The sequence below is a fragment of the Saccopteryx leptura genome, chromosome 10 (assembly GCF_036850995.1).
Source record: "Saccopteryx leptura isolate mSacLep1 chromosome 10, mSacLep1_pri_phased_curated, whole genome shotgun sequence".
Taxonomy (NCBI): Eukaryota; Metazoa; Chordata; class Mammalia; order Chiroptera; family Emballonuridae; genus Saccopteryx; species Saccopteryx leptura.
The window spans coordinates 5043088-5058179 of NC_089512.1; the positions used below are offsets into that span (position 1 = coordinate 5043088).

The 15092-nt window shown below is 61.7% G+C and overlaps 1 protein-coding gene across 2 annotated transcripts; it reads right to left on the reverse strand.

Moving 5' to 3' along the window:
• Positions 1–1193: 1193 nt before the first annotated feature.
• GRM2 (glutamate metabotropic receptor 2) lies at positions 1194–13615 on the reverse strand. 2 transcript variants are annotated; one of them, XM_066350756.1, is made up of 6 exons: positions 13535–13615; positions 10998–11580; positions 7285–8122; positions 4405–5480; positions 2307–2487; positions 1194–1732 (listed from the first exon to the last, which is right to left on the reverse strand). In XM_066350756.1, the coding sequence occupies exons 2-6, from the start codon at positions 11442–11444 to the stop codon at positions 1659–1661; spliced, it is 2616 nt and encodes an 871-aa protein (XP_066206853.1). In that variant the 5' UTR covers positions 11445–11580; positions 13535–13615; the 3' UTR covers positions 1194–1658. The 2 variants fall into 2 exon arrangements, with proteins under 2 accessions (XP_066206853.1, XP_066206854.1); XM_066350757.1 differs by having other exon boundaries at positions 10998–11481; positions 13535–13588.
• Between the last annotated feature and the right edge of the window lie 1477 nt (positions 13616–15092).

Sequence of the window (15092 nt, forward strand, 5' to 3'; positions counted from 1 at the left end):
ATCTATCTATGCCCACGGGTCTCAGTTTTATACCCCTCCTACGTGTGAGCTCACACAGTTCTTAGCTTCTTCGGATCTCATCTACCTTTCTGTTTGTCTCTCTCACTTTCAAATAAGTAAGTAAGTAAATAAATAAAGGCTCAGCCTGGCTCTGCGCTGACCGGTGGCTCCTCCGAGTCCAGTCAGCTGTCCCTCCTGCCCCACGCCCACACCGTCCGCTCCTCCACAGGAACGCCTGGTGAGCTCGTGTCCATTCAAACCCGCGGCCTTCACCCCAGTAGTGCCTTGGGTTCTGTTTGTGTGGTTTTTTTGTTTGTTTGTTTGTTTTTTATATTTTTCTGAAGCTGGAAACGGGGAGAGACAGTCAGACAGACTCCTGCATGCACCTGACTGGGATCCACCCGGTACGCCCACCAGGGGGCGATGCTCTGCCCATCTGGGGCGTCACTCTGTCGCGACCAGAGCCACTCTAGCGCCTGGGGCAGAGGCCAAGGAGCCATCCCCAGCGCCCGGGCCATCTTTGCTCCAATGGAGCCTCGACTGCGGGAGGGGAAGAGAGAGACAGAGAGGAAGGAGAGGGGGAGGGGTGGAGAAGCAGATGGGCGCCTCTCCTGTGTGCCCTGGCCGGGAATTGAACCCGGGACTTCTGCACACCAGGCCGACGCTCTACCACTGAGCCAACCGGCCAGGGCCTGTTTGTGTGTTTTTTAAGTGAGAGGAGGGAAAATAGATTCTCTGCATGTGTCCCAACCAGGATTCACCCAGCAACCCCTGTCTGGGGCCAATGCTTGAATCAACCGAGCTATACTCAGTGCCCGGGGCCAACGCTTGAACCAATTGAGCCACTGACTGTGAGAGGGGGGAGAGGGAGGGGAGCAGATGGTTGCTTCTCATGTGTGCCCGGACCGGGGATCGAACCCGGGACATCTGCCCGGGCCTACACTCTATGCACTAAACAAACCAGTAGGGCCTGCAGCGGTTCCTTTTAAGAGAGGATGGTTTATTCATTTTCTGTCTACCCACCAGGTAGGGCTGAGCCTGGATCTGGTGGCCACTGGTCCTAGCACAGGGCACGGAGCAGGCAGTCAACAAACACTGGCAACGTGAAGGTTAGGAGTTACGGCTGGTGTGAGGGGCCCCCTTCGGTCATGGGCAGAGTATGATTTTTTTTTTTTAAATAAAGACACTTTATTTACAGATAATACAAAATAAACCACAGGACAAACTACTGTGCAGGGGGAGAGATAGCTCCCATGACAACCCACCTCCTTACACCAGAATAACATATAAAAAATGTAAAAGACCCTAGAAGGAGGGAGGGGCAGGACTGGAAGCACCTTTGCTCACTGGGGGTCGGGGCCAGCAGTCCTCAGCCACCTGTTCCAAGGCCGAGTGGACCCTGGCTTGCTCCCTTCCGAGTCCTGGGCCTGGCAGGGAGGGGCACGCGGCAAGGGCGGGCGGTGGTTGCTGCAGAGGCTCCTGGCCGAGGACCCGCAGCCGGATCGGAAGGGCTGGAGGGAGCAGGTGGGCGGGGAGCTCGGGGGCGGGGGTGGGCTTGGCGTTATTGCAGCGTTCCAGCCGGCTTCCCCCGGGCTCCGGACACGCGTCTGCTCCGGGGTCCCAGGGAGCAGCCATGCCGAGGCAGGGGTGCGGGGTCCTCAAAGTGACGACGTGGTTGAGTCCACCACCTCACGACCATTGCAGACGGTAGGGACAGGGTGGGAGCCAGACCCTAGGGAGAAGAAGCTGAAGATTGGGGGCTGACCCCGAAGTCGCCCATAGAGGGTGGGCAGCAGGGGATGGAGGGAGGGCCTCCCCACCCTCCACCCTCCACCCTCCACCCCTCCCCACCCTCCACCCCTCCCCACCCTCCGCCCTCCACCCTCCACCCCTCCCCACCCTCCGCCCTCCACCCTCCACCCTCCGCCCTCCACCCCTCCCCACCCTCCACCCTCCGCCCTCCACCCCTCCCCACCCTCCACCCTCCACCCCTCCCCACCCTCCACCCTCCACCCCTCCCCACCCTCCACCCTCCGCCCTCCACCCCTCCCCACCCTCCGCCCTCCACCCCTCCCCACCCTCCGCCCTCCACCCCTCCCCACCCTCCGCCCTCCGCCCTCCACCCCTCCCCGCCCTCCGCCCTCCACCCCTCCCCGCCCTCCACCCCTCCCCACCCTCCGCCCTCCGCCCTCCACCCCTCCTGTCCCCAGCCACGGAGTCTCAGCGGCTCAGGCAGCGGGCCCCCACGCTGCAGAGCAGGGGGAGAGGGGCATGGGCGGAGGAGAGTGGGCTGGGTGGACACTGACCTTGGCCGAGGCTGGGGCCGGCCCTGGCTGCGGTGCTTCCGAAGCGGCTGGTGGGCGCGCGGTGGCTGACCACGTTCTTCTGTGGCTGGAAGAGGATGATGTGCAGCTTGGGCGCGAACAGACAGCCGAGCACCACGGAGCCGCTGAGGCTGACCGACACGCACATGGTGGTGGTCTGCACCTGCGGCGGGAGAGGCCCAGGGTGAGTCTGTCCCAGAGGCCCGGGCCGGCCCCGGCATGCCCGCCCTGTCCCCGCCAAGGCCGCGGGGTCAGGAGCGTGGGAGGGGAGCCAGAAGCATCCGACACTGGGCCTGGGATGGTCGCCAAGCCCCGGAGGGTTTCTAGGTGGGGTGGGCACAGTCCCAGCCTCAGCCCCAGGGGACCAGCTTCCCGTGGAGACTGGTGACCATGCAGGGGAGCCTGTACACGTGGGAGTGTGTGGGGGCGCACACGTGTGCGGAGGGCAGGTGTGTGAGCGCGTATACATCCGTTGGATGTGTGTATGTAGGTGTGTGGGCGCAAGTCTAGAATGCAGGTGCAGGTAGGAAGGTGTGGGTGTGTGCCAGCTATGCCGACATGTGCAGAGGTGTGTGAGCATAGGAATACATGTGTGTGTGCGTCTGCATGCATATGTGCACAGGTATGTGTGTGTCTGTGTGCACAGATGCATGTGTGGGTCCCAGGTGAGTCCTCACCCACCTGTGATTGGCATGCAAATGCAAATCATATGCAAGTGCAGGCTGAGTCAGAGCGGTTCCCTCCCCAGCCCTGGCCCCCACCACCCAGGCAGGTGGCCAGCAGGTGCAAGAGCAGGCAAGCCCAGCCGACCCTGGCCCCCAGCACTGCCCACCATACCTCTGTCCTGGGGGAAGGGGCCTTGCAGGGGCTCTTGCCTTGATTTTCCTGCTCCTTTAATTGTTAAGGTTGTCAGCTCAGACCCTGCTCTACACTCCCAAGCTGAGTGACCTCAGGCAAGGGACTGAACCTCCCTGAGTCTCCGTGTCTTCGTCTGTAAAATGGGGAGAGCCACGGAGTTGACTCCAGTCGCGAGGATTCACCAAGATGATCCTTTCACCACTCCGAGCCCAGCTCACCTGTCACCTCTGCCAAGAGGCCTTCCCTGACCACCCCATCTAAAGCAGCCGCTGCTCCTTGATGCTGGGGAGACCCCTGGGGACGCTCAATGCCAGCTGGAACTTTGCTCGGAAGCCACCAACCGGGCGGGGTCCAGCGCTGACCTGCTGTCATCTTCCTCCACCCTGTACCCCGACCTCTGCCTCCTCTTTGCGTCACCTCCCCTGCCTCCCCAGGTTTCATCTCAGCCCCAGCAGTGCTCAGCTCCGAGGGGCGCCAGGCCACACTGCACGGCTCCCGGGGGCACCAGAGCGGGCACCTTCTGCAGTGGCACGGCTCCCTGTCCCTGCCGGCCTCAGCCCGGCCCTCATTCCCACTCTGCCTCCCTGCCCCCCACCCGGGCCTCTGTCCTCAGCGCGGGAGCCAGGCACGCCCTCTGCTCCATCAGCCTCCCCGCCTTCTCCTATCAGACTGCCTGTCCCGCTGAGCCCAGGTCAGACTCCTCTTCCAAGAAGCTCTTCCTGATTCTCTCCCCCCCCCAGCCCCCCACTACTACCAAACACACACCCCTCTCCTCGCTGGGGCCTTTGTCACCCTAACCAGTTGGCAGCATTCCCCGCGGTGGCTCTACGGTCGAGCCCCCGGTGACCCGCAAGCCCCTGCACTCCCAGAGCACAGCCCTGGTCTCCCTCTGTAGCCAGTCCTCAGCAGAGCAGGGCAGAGCCTCTGCTCACAGGACACACTTTGCACCCCTGTCCCCTTAAGACTTCCGGACCAGGGGGTGACATCCAGGTTCTGATGTCTGTTCTCAGCTCCCCGTGACCGCTCCGCCTCCCAAGCCACATCCCTGGGCCCCGCTCAGCTTTCCTGCCTTCCTCGGAGTCCATTCCAAGCTGGGTCGCCCACCGCGGGGGTGAGCGCGTCACCTGTCGGAGCCTCCGAGTTCTGGGAAGTTTACACAAGGTGCCGGGAAACGGAAGGGCCGGCATCGCGCCCCCAGCCTCTGCTGCAGCGGGCAGCTCACCCGGTAGTCGCTGGAGGTGACGTAAAAGATGGGCAGGAAAGCCAGCCAGATGATGCAGGTGGTGTACATGGTGAAGCCGATGAACTTGGCCTCGTTGAAGTTCTCGGGGCACTTGCGGGTCTTGAAGGCGTAGAGCGTGCAGAGCGCGATGAGGAGCACGTTGTAGGTCAGCGAGCCCAGCATGCTGGCGTCCCGGTGGTTGCAGCGCAACGTCACCACCTCCCGCCGTTCCGGCGCCGTCTCCTTGCCCGTGCCTGGCGCCTCCACCAGCAGCCAGGCCACCACGATGAGCAGCTGGCCCGAGATCAGCGCCAGGCAGATGGCCACCTGCGAGGCGGGGCTGATGAAGCGAGGCCGCTGGGCCCCCTCCCGGGCCCCCCCAAAGATGCGGGCGATGCGGTTGGTCTTGGTGAGCAGGGCCGAGTAGCAGACGGAGAAGGCGGTGCCCAGGCCCAGGCGCCGCAAGGTGCACACGGCCGTGGAGGGCTTGGCGATGAAGACGAAGGTCATGCAGTAGCAGAGGAAGACGCCGCCCAGCAGGATGTAGCAGAGCTCCCGGCCCGAGGCCTTGACCACCGGCGTGGTGTTGTGCCACACGAAGACGCCCAGCACGAAGAGGGTGGCCAGGGCGCCCAGGCAGGCGATGGTGACGGGCCCCACGGCCCAGGCGTCGCCCCAGCGGATGTACTCCTGGGGCAGCTCGAAGCAGCCGGTCAGGCTGGCGTTGGGCCAGTAGCCGAGGCCGCAGTCGGCGCAGGTGGACTCGTCCAGCCGGTACTCGTAGGGCTGGCAGGGGATGCAGAGCCAGCAGCAGACCTCGCCGGGCTGCACGCTCTTCACCTCGTTCCGCAGGCAGGGCTCGCTGCAGCGGGAGGCGGGCAGGGGGCCGGCGGAGGGCGCGGCCCACGGGATGAGGCTGGTGTCCAGGCTCAGGCCTTCCGCCCAGTAGCCCACCTTCTGGTAGCGGTAGTGCCCGCCGCCCGCCCGCAGGTAGGTGAAGATGTTGTAGCGCCCGATGCCGTCGCCAAAGCGGTCGAAGCGGACCTCGCTGTGGGTGTCGGCGGGGCGGAAGGGGGCTGGGGTGGAGGAAGGGAGGAAGAGTGGGTCGGATGGGTGGGTCATCCTGATGTGACCTCAACCTTCCCCCTAAACTTCAGGGCTGAGGCCATTCCTCGTCCTGCTGATCCTTACCCCCACACTAAAGCCGGTCTAACACCACCCCCCCACACACCATTTTGCTAAATGAGAGGCTACAACAAACCCTAATCCTAAACCCCCAATAGAACCCCCACCTTAGAGCTCACATTGGCCTCCAACCATAACTACCCCCAATCCAGCCCTAGCCTTAATGTCCAATGTCTTCCAACCCAGGCCCCAACTTGATCACAACACACACCACACACCCCACTCTCCAAACTCGACACAGAGACCTTCGCCCCAAAGTCAAACTCAGCCTCCAGTCTGATCCTGGTGCAGCTGAATCCTATCAGTGACAACCCGCTCTAGCCCCCACCAGTCTTAACACTGGTCCCGGTGAGAGCTGAATCCCAACCCAACGGTCATCAGAAAGTGCTCTGCAGGCCCTGGCCGGTTGGCTCAGTGGTAGAGCGTCGGCCTGGAGTGCAGACGTCCCAGGTTCGATTCCCGGCCAGGGCACACAGGAGAGGCGCCCATCTGCTTCTCCACCCCTCCCCCTCTCCTTTCTCTCTTTCTCTTCCCCTCCTGCAGCGAGGCTCCATTGGAGCAAAGATGGCCCGGGCGCTGGGGATGGCTCCTTGGCCTCTGCCCCAGGCGCTAGAGTGGTTCTGGTTGCAACAGAGCGACGCCCCAGAGGGGCAGAGCATCGCCCCCTGGTGGGCAGAGCGTCGCCCCCTGGTGGGCGTGCCAGGTGGATCCCGGTCGGGGTGCTCTGCAGACAGCTCACAAATCACTCCTCCTCTCCGCCTCCCAGCCACTATGAAACTCAAGTCTCCCAGCCACACTCCGGAGGCACCAGCCCCATCGTCCTGCGTCCTGGTGAGAAGTCAGGGCCTAAGCTAGCAGCGGAGGGTGAATGGTGCAGGCTGCAGTCACAGGCAGGTGGTCCCCTGCGGCCCCTGCTCTCGCCACCCGGCCTGCAAGTCCTGAAAACCACCATCAGCCCCACCCAGCCCAGCGGGCTGCAGGCAGTCCTGCCCCGGGAGCCAGCCTGCCCTGAGCCCAAGTCCTTCCGAAACTCTGAATGCCGTCCCATTGGAATGACCGCCCGTCTTGACCCCGGCCCAGCACTCCGCTCCGAGTTCTGTCAGCTCGGTGCCCTCTCCCCCTGTCCCCACAGGGAGTCGTCCTGAAGCACAGGGACAAAGCGGAAGCATTTCTCTTTTCTTAAAACTGAAACTTGTATCAAAATAACATTTTGGTTTGAAGAGGCTGTGGCCGCCTTGAGTGGAAACGTCAAGATCAGGAATAAAAACTGTCCCAGAAAATCAAGTGTCATCCTGATGCTTACACTCAAGCCTTCCCTTGTTCTGACTCTCACTGGTGTTCTGTTGCCCCAGAACGGGCTTGGGGTCGCCTGGCCTCTATGCCCCCCCTGCCAGCTAAAGAGGCAGGAGAGAGCAGGACACACGCCCAAGCAGGAACCAGAGACGTCCAAAGTGCAGGACCGGGCCAGACGCCTCCTCTCTGGAAGGGTCTGAGAAAGTGGGACCTTAGTCCTGGCTCCGGCTCGGGTCCTCTCTGCCTCAGCATCCCTGTCCCGGCTGTGACACCGTCCCCGGTGGGGCCCTCACATGGTGTAGTAGGCTATTTTCACAGCCAAGGAATAGAACCCAAGGGGGGCCCCGCTCCCTCTCACCCTCCGCCACCAGCCACCCAGCGGACACCGGCCAGCAACATTACCGTCGAAATTGACATTGAGCACGAAGTCCTTGTAGAGGCGACGCCCGTTGACGGGCCGCATGGCGTCACAGAGGCGGGTGGTGTTGGGGCAGAGGGCCCGGTGCATGTCGTGCAGAGCGTGGGCCATGGCGTACACCGCGTTGACCACGAACATGATCTTGGACTCCTGCTCGAAGGGCACAGCCCGCAGCGAGTGGGCGGCACAGTCTCGCTGCCGGAAGCTGCAGCGGAACCTCTGCTCCCAGAATTCGCGGAACCAGGGGTTCCGGCTGTTGTTCCAGGGGTCCAGGCCCCGGAAGTAGGAGGCGAAGTCGCTGATGGGGTAGGAGGCCAGCTCGATGGTGATGGCGCCCTCCGCGGCCCCCTCGCTGCCGGCCACCACGCTCTCCAGGGCCCCCCAGCCATCGCTGGCCACCCAGGTGAAGCTGGCGTTGAGGCGCTGGCTGGCGGCAAGGAGCTCGCGGGCGTCCTCGGACCGGGTGAACAGGACGGCCACGCGGGCGCTGGGCTTCTGCAGCAGGGCGCGCACCACGCCCTCGAAGGCCGCGCGGTTCATGGCGCGGCCCACCTTCTCCGAGGTGGCCACGCAGATGTTGCGGGCACGGGCCTCTATCTCAAAGGCTTCGATGCCTGTCTCACCGTAGTCGCCCTCAGATGCCACAGTGGACACGTAGGTCCAGTTGAAGAAGCGGAGGATCTCAGCCATGGCCTTGGCTTGGAAGAAGTCAGGGGGCACCGTGCGGGCGAAGTAGTCATAGCGGGACTTGTCACTCAGCTTGGCGCTGGTGGACGCATAGCTGATCTGAGGGATCTGAAATAGCCGCAAGAGGTTGGCCACCTGGGGGAGGGGTAGAGGGGGCAAAGGTCAGAGACCGATGTGTCCCCCACAGCTCTCTGACCTTGGGACAGAGTGTCCATGTGGTCAGCCTTGAGGTCTCCTTCTCCCCAAGGCCTAGCTCCTGTCTTTGTGTGTGTGTGTGTGTGACAGAGACAGAGAGAGACAGAGGGACAGAGGGACAGACAGACAGGAAAGGAGAGAGATGAGAAGCATCAACTCTTCGTTGCATCACCTTAGTTGTTCATTGATTGCTTCTGCATATGTGCCTTGACCAGGAGGCTATAGCAGACTGAGTGATCCCTTGCTCAAGCCAGCGACCATGGGGTCATGTGTGATCCTATGCTCAAGCCAGTGACCCCACGCTCAAGCTGGCGACCTTGGGGTTTTGAACCTGGGTCCTCTGCCTCCCAGTCCAATGCTCTATGCACTGCGCCACTGCCTGGTCAGGCCCTAGCTCCTGTCGTGATGTGTCTTTTCCCTGGGAACAGGGAGCTCTCTACCCCTTCCCGAGGACTGAGAGAGAGAAGCCCCAGGGCGGAGGCACCAGGGTCCTGAGTCACACCTGAGCCCCTCTTCTGTCCCCCTTCAGAAGCACGGCAGTAACAAAGTTGGGAGCCAGGGGAAAGCCCACGTCACAGGTAGAGAGGGGCTGGCGCTAGGCTGCAGAGGGAAAGGGGAGGCGCCAGATGGCGTCTGGGAGGCTCTGGGCTCTCAAGCCCTCGACCTTTGTGAAGCAGCTAACGCTTCCCCAGAGTCAGTCCTGATGGGGTAGGAGGCCAGCTCGATGGTGGTGGCGCCCTCAGCAGCCCCCTGGCTGCCGGTCACCACGCACTCCAGGGCCCCCCAGCCATCACGGGTCACCCAGGTGAAGCTGGAGATAGAAGGTAAAGAGTCCCCCAGGAAGGAAGACCCGGATCTAAGAGGCCCCATAGCCCTGAGAGCCCGAGATCGGTCTGCATCGGATGCCAGAGCCTGAAATACACCAGGCTTCCTGCTCAGCACTGCGCCCCCGGCAGCCCTTCTCCTCCCCCTGGGGGGCTTGGACCTGACCCCCAAGAGTAGGGTCCAGTCAGGAGCTGGTGGGAGGAGGATAGGTGAGAGCAGGCGAGGCTCAGTTTCCACAGGAGGGAGCGAGGACCTGTCCTTACAGTCAGGACACAGGTCTTCCTCTGACTGCATCAACGCCCTCTCCTCCCACACTCTCCACCTCTGGGCCCCCGAGCCAGTTAGCAATCCTCCCTGGCCTTCAGTTCCTCATTCCTGCCTCACCAGGCTGCTGAGCAGGTAAAAACGCTGATGCTTGTGAAGCCACGGTGCCGGACCCACGGAGGATGGCAGGGTTTGGGGAAGAGAGAGGGGGCAGGCACGAGGAGGAATCATTCACAGGCGGGTGCAAGCCCACGGAGGAAGGGCGAGGCCTAGTTTTGGCCCAGACGAGGAAGAAGCAGACCGCTGCTGAGGGGTGGGAGGGAGGCTCCTAGACTCCTGGAGATGAACGCATAGGCCCTGAAGAGACCTAGGGAGACAGGGTGCTGGAAAAGCACCCCAGGGGGCTCCTGCAGACACCAGCAGGTGGGAGGCTGCTCATTCACCCTGCCCCCAGCCAGGGCCGTGCCAGCACCTACCCAAGCTTCCGCTGGCCACCACTAGCGGCTGGGTCCTAGGAGCAGGGGCGGCCGTTCACGCCCCCAGTAGGGAGAGGAGCAGCAGGCTTCCCCCACCCCAGGCTACAGGCGGCCCCCATGATTCACACTCCTGCTTTATTTCCCCTGAAGAAGTGTTTCGGGTCAGGAATTCCGGCCCTGCCTCTAATCCAGGAGCCCAGCCAGACTCCTAAAGAAAGCTAAGGCCCCAGACAAGATCCTCCTTGCAACCCACAATGCTGATCCCAGTCCTGGCGTCATCCTCCAGCTGGGCACCGGGCAGGTAAGGGTCCAGCCATGAGATGGGACCCAGTCGGGGAAGGGGAGGATGTCACCCGGGTTCAAGCAGCCAGGTGTGCCCAGGGACATGGAGTGAGCCCGTGCCCTCTGCTGGCTCTTGTGGGACAGCAGGAGGAGGGAGGGCCTGGCTCCCTCATGTCCCCACCCTTCAAACCCCACAGCCCCCCTGAAGACCCTAGGGGACCCTCCCCCACCTGTACACACATTCTGCGTCTCTTCCTCCTGGGTCCTCCACCCGTTTCTCTCCCCTGGCTGCTTCTGGCTTCCGCCCCTTTCCAATCCACAGAGAGGGATCTGACAGACCCGGAGGCCCTTGGCTGAGGGCTCTAGGTTCACATCTCTGCTTTGTGCGGGTCTTGACTTATATAGCTTGCCTCTGTCTCCAAGTCTCAGTTTTCTCATCGACGGAATGGATTAATAATAACAGCGGCCAACAGTGCTTTTGCTCTTATGACCTGCCAGGCCCCCGATACATACTTTACATGTATTATCTCATTAAATTTTCACCACAACCCTAAGATGGGCAAGTGTTAGAAGTCCTGTTTTATAAGGAGGAAACTGAGGCATCGAAGAGAGAAGTAACGCCCAGAGTCACACAGTGGTTAGGGGAGCCAGGATTCAAACCTGGAGTTCTGACTTGAGAGGCCTGGCTAGTAAGCTTCTCGGGGCTGTTTAACAGTGTGTGTGTGTGTGTGTGTGTGTCTGTGTGTGTGTGTGTGTGTGTGTTGGGAGTGGGATGTTTTCCCTGCACAGTCTCTAAAAACAGACCCCCAATATGTGATGGGGACACTTTCTCAGTCCTCTGCAAAAAAACAAAGGAAGCTCCTAGCTCCTCCTCCAGTGCATGGCACCCCAGAGCCCCCGCCCAGTGGGAGTCTGGGCCCCCACCTCTGGCTTCTCTCTCCAGCCCCAATTTGAGCAGCCCCACATACCTGGATGGAGACATCACTGTAGGAGCCGCCGATGACACCAGTGATGGCTGTAGGAGCATCGTCGTGGGTGGCGTAGGAGCCGTCGGGGCAGATGTGGCGCGAGCCGTCGGCGCCTCGGCTGAGCGAGGCGCGCACGAAGTCAAGTGCCTGCTCCAGGGCGTACGTGTCCTTGGAGCAGGTGTCCAGGATGTGCGCGCCCAGGCGCACCCCTGGCAGCAGGCGCGGGTCGCGGTTGATGCGGTCCAGAGCAAAAAGCATGGCCTCCAGGCGCTGGATGCCGCGGTGCTCATTGACGGCACCGCACTCCTCTGCTGGGCCGCCCTTCTGGTGGACCGGGAACAGCCCACCCAGCACCAGGTCCCCCTCCAGGGTCAGCGCCTTCTTGGCTGGGCCCTCGGCCACAGCGCTCCACAGCAGCAGTGCCAGAAGACCAAGCAGTGACCCCATGGCCCCAAAGGGGGTGGGTGGGTCCAACAGAGCTGAGCTTCCAGGAGATGAGGGTAGAAGCAGCCAAGGCAAAGAGAGGAAGAAAGAGGGAGCAGGAAAGGACAGACAGGAAGAGAGATGAGAAGGGGCCCAGCTCCTGCAGAGAGACAGACAGACAAGTAGGAAAAAGGAGAATCTGAGAGCGGCTACCCCTTTCTGACTCTGCCTCTCCCAAACCCCTTTCCCAGGCACGCAGGAGCCGGCGAGAGGTGATGTCACTAATTAGTCTGAGGAGCTTCTGGGACACCCCTTGGTTTGTCTCTCAGCCCTGCCCAGCTCTGGGTTTGGAGATGGGCCCTGTGCCCATCCCAAACTCAGCAAAGAAGGTGGGAGCCAGACAGTAGACCGGCGACCCTAGAGAGCAGCAATCTCCCTGTGAGTCAAAGAGTGTCCAAGACCCTGCACCAACCTCTCAGGGCCCCTGGGTTAACAATTTTGCAGCAGAGACCAGAATTACAAATTTCAGGTCTAATGCCCATCCTGAGCCTTGGATTTCCTTTTCTTTTTATTTTATTTTATTTTTTATTTTATTTATTTATTTATTTTTAGAGAGGAGAGAGAGAGAGACAGAGGAAGAGAGAAGAGAGAGAGAAGGGGGGAGGAGCTGGAAGCATCAACTCCCATATGTGCCTTGACCAGGCAAGCCCAGGGTTTCGAACCGGCGACCTCAGCATGTCCAGGTTGACGCTTTATCCACTGTGCCACCACAGGTCAGGCATGAGCCTTGGATTTCCTAACAAGGGCCTTTGCTGGCCAAGAGCCCAACAGGGAAGAGGGAAGGAAGAGTTTCTAAGGGTAGTTAGTCTCCAACTCCTAAGGGAGGCCAGAGCCCAGGTGAGCACCCAAGAGTCCAAGCCTCTGGTTCTTAAGAAGCAATCCCCAGGGTCCCCATGACTGAGGAGGAAATAGATACTTTAGACCCTGGGGTTAGAGAGCAAGGTAGGGAGACTGGCCCCAGGGAGGGACGCTGAAATGGCCACAGGTCTGAGGTCAACAAGGAATGTAGTTATGAATATGTTTGTGCCCAGGGTGGGTTCAGTGCGTTTGATCAAAAATCTCAAAAAACAAAAACAAAAACAAAAACCCAAAAAATCTCAAACCAGTGCTCAAGGTGAGATGTTTGAATACTTTAGCTCTCTGTAGAATGCTGTTTGAGACTTTGCCTTCATTTTTTCTCCGGCTCAGAACCAGGCAGAAAAAGTCACCAGCGCCCATCTCCTCCCCATCCTCAGTGTTAGGGTCCTCCTTGCCCTGGCCTGGCCCTCAGGGACCCTTCTCTCCCTCTCCCGCTCTGCCCCCAGCCACATGCCCAGCTGCCCCCATGGTCACCCACCCCGCACCAGCTCACAGTCACGCAGGCTTGGGAGGTTGGTGTGGGGAACTGAGCCTGGAGCCGGGCAGCAACTAGTTCAAGGACCCCATGTCCTGGCCACAGAGGCTGAGGCTCTGCACTGTGCCCCCTCAGCTCCCCAGGGTTAATCTCCCGCTGGTGCCAGGGTAAGGGACTAGGATCCTGTGGGCACCCCTGAAAGCAGCAGCTCAACCAGGCAAACAGGAGATGTGAGCATGAAGACCAACACGGATGGGAACAGGGACCCAGATGGGGGCGGAGGCCCAAAGCCATCCAGACCAAGAGCCCCCCAAAGGGCTGGCAGGGACCAAAGCGCTAGCCGAAGGGACAGAACTCGGAGAGGAGACAATCCTGGAAGTGGGCAGCCCCAGGGGCCTGGGACACAAAATCCAGGCAGGGAGCCATCCAGCCCGAGAGGCTGAGACAAAGACAGAGGCACAGACAGAAAGACGGACCAAAGGACGGAGGGGCAGAAGGAACGCAGGAGCAGCGTGCAGAGCGTGCGTTTCCCGGGGAAGAAAGGCGGGACGCCCGAGGCTGCCTTCCCGCTTCCCGGAGCTCCCGGCGAGCGCTGTCTGGATGCCCCGGCCCGTCCCAGACCAGGAGCCCCAGAACTCGAGGGAGGGCCCACAGGATTCCGAAACCCGGGGTCAGAATCGACAAGGTCCGCTGCGGCCACAGCCCCACGGGCTCACCCTACCTGGAGCGCCTGGCTCAGGCGCCGAGAGAAGCGGAGAGGAGCCGGGGCGCGGGGTTCCAGCTCCCACTCGCTCGCTCGCCGGCTCAGCGGCTCTGCGCTCTCTGCCCGCCCCGCGGCTTTCAATCGCCTCCCGCCCCGCCCCCAGCCCCTCCTCTGTCCCTCCTCACTCCCGAGCTCTCCGGCGGAGCCTCCGCCTCCCTCCAGACTCCTCCACTGCTCCCCGCCCAGCGCCTCGGACTCGGGCTCCTAGCGGGGCCGCCGGCCTGGAGCTGTCCGCCGCGTGGTGCTGAACCCTTGGGCATTCCCGCTATGCGCTGGAGCCGGGGGCTTCCCGGCCCCTTCACCTAGGGTCATGGTCACACTTCGTCCCAGAGAGCAGCAGGCACAGGGCACGGGGTTGGGAAGGTCACTGAGCCTCAGGAGGTGGGCACAGTGCTATGGGTTCCCAACTGCGAGCAGAGGGGCTGGCCCTAGGGTGGCAAGGTGCCATTGGGGGATAAGTAAGAGGGCACGCAGGAGATGGGGGGGGGCTTAGACAAGTCTGTCCCTGTCCTCCCATTTACTCCCCCTACTCAAGGGCTGCAGCTTAGTTCACATGCCAAGCCTGGGCAGGGGCATGTGTCTCCCACCCCATGTGAGAGCTGGGGCCTGAGTCACCCGGAGGAAGGGATGAGGGGGGCGGTCCGAGGAGGATGGGGCCTCCTCTTCCTTCCTGCAGATGACCTTTAAAGCTGCTACCTTCCCACACACACACCCAGCCCCCCAGCCCCGAGCCCCCTACAGACAAACTAATCCTCACCCTCATGTGCACATGGGGAGGAGGTGCTGCAGGGCCAGGGACTAGGGTCACCCCTGAGGGACATTCCGGGCTGGCAGGGGGATTTGGGAGGGAGAGGACCAGGGAAGAGGCTCCTGAAACTGGCTGCTGCATAGGAGGGAGCAGGAGCTGGAGCCGAGCAGAGGGAGGACAGCTCCAAGATGCTCTGGCCTCTTCTTCCCTCCTGAGCAGAACGGGGAAGGCTGGCACCAGGAGGGGTGGCGGGCAAGGTGCCATGCCAGGCTGTGCTGAAGGACTCGGGGAGGGGCCGGTGCTACTGCCCCAGTGGGCACACACAAACGAGCGCCAAGAAGCACGGCGTCCCTCCATGTTCCCTTGGCGCTGCCCTTTCTTCCACAGGTGTCAGCAGAGGCATGGCTAGCTCAGACACATGCTAACAAGCACACACCAAGCCCAGGCCCCTCCAGCACACACACCTATGTGTGTGGGCGGCCGCTGGGGGGCGGGGGCTGTCAGCACATACAGGCTTTTCCCTTGGACACGGAGACCCGCTGCCCTACTGCTCTGGAAGGAGTACAGCTATGAAACAAACACACCAAACCCAAACAAACAAACTGTGTCTAATGGGAGAAGTGGCAGCCAGACGAGGGTTCAGAGCCGTCAGACAGGCTGGAGATAGACAGGCTGTCCTCCAGCCCCTCTCAGGCTGGCTCAGTGACTGCTCCCTGGGGCAGGTGAGCGACAGGCCAGCCCCCGGAGCACAGCGGTTGACAGCAGCAG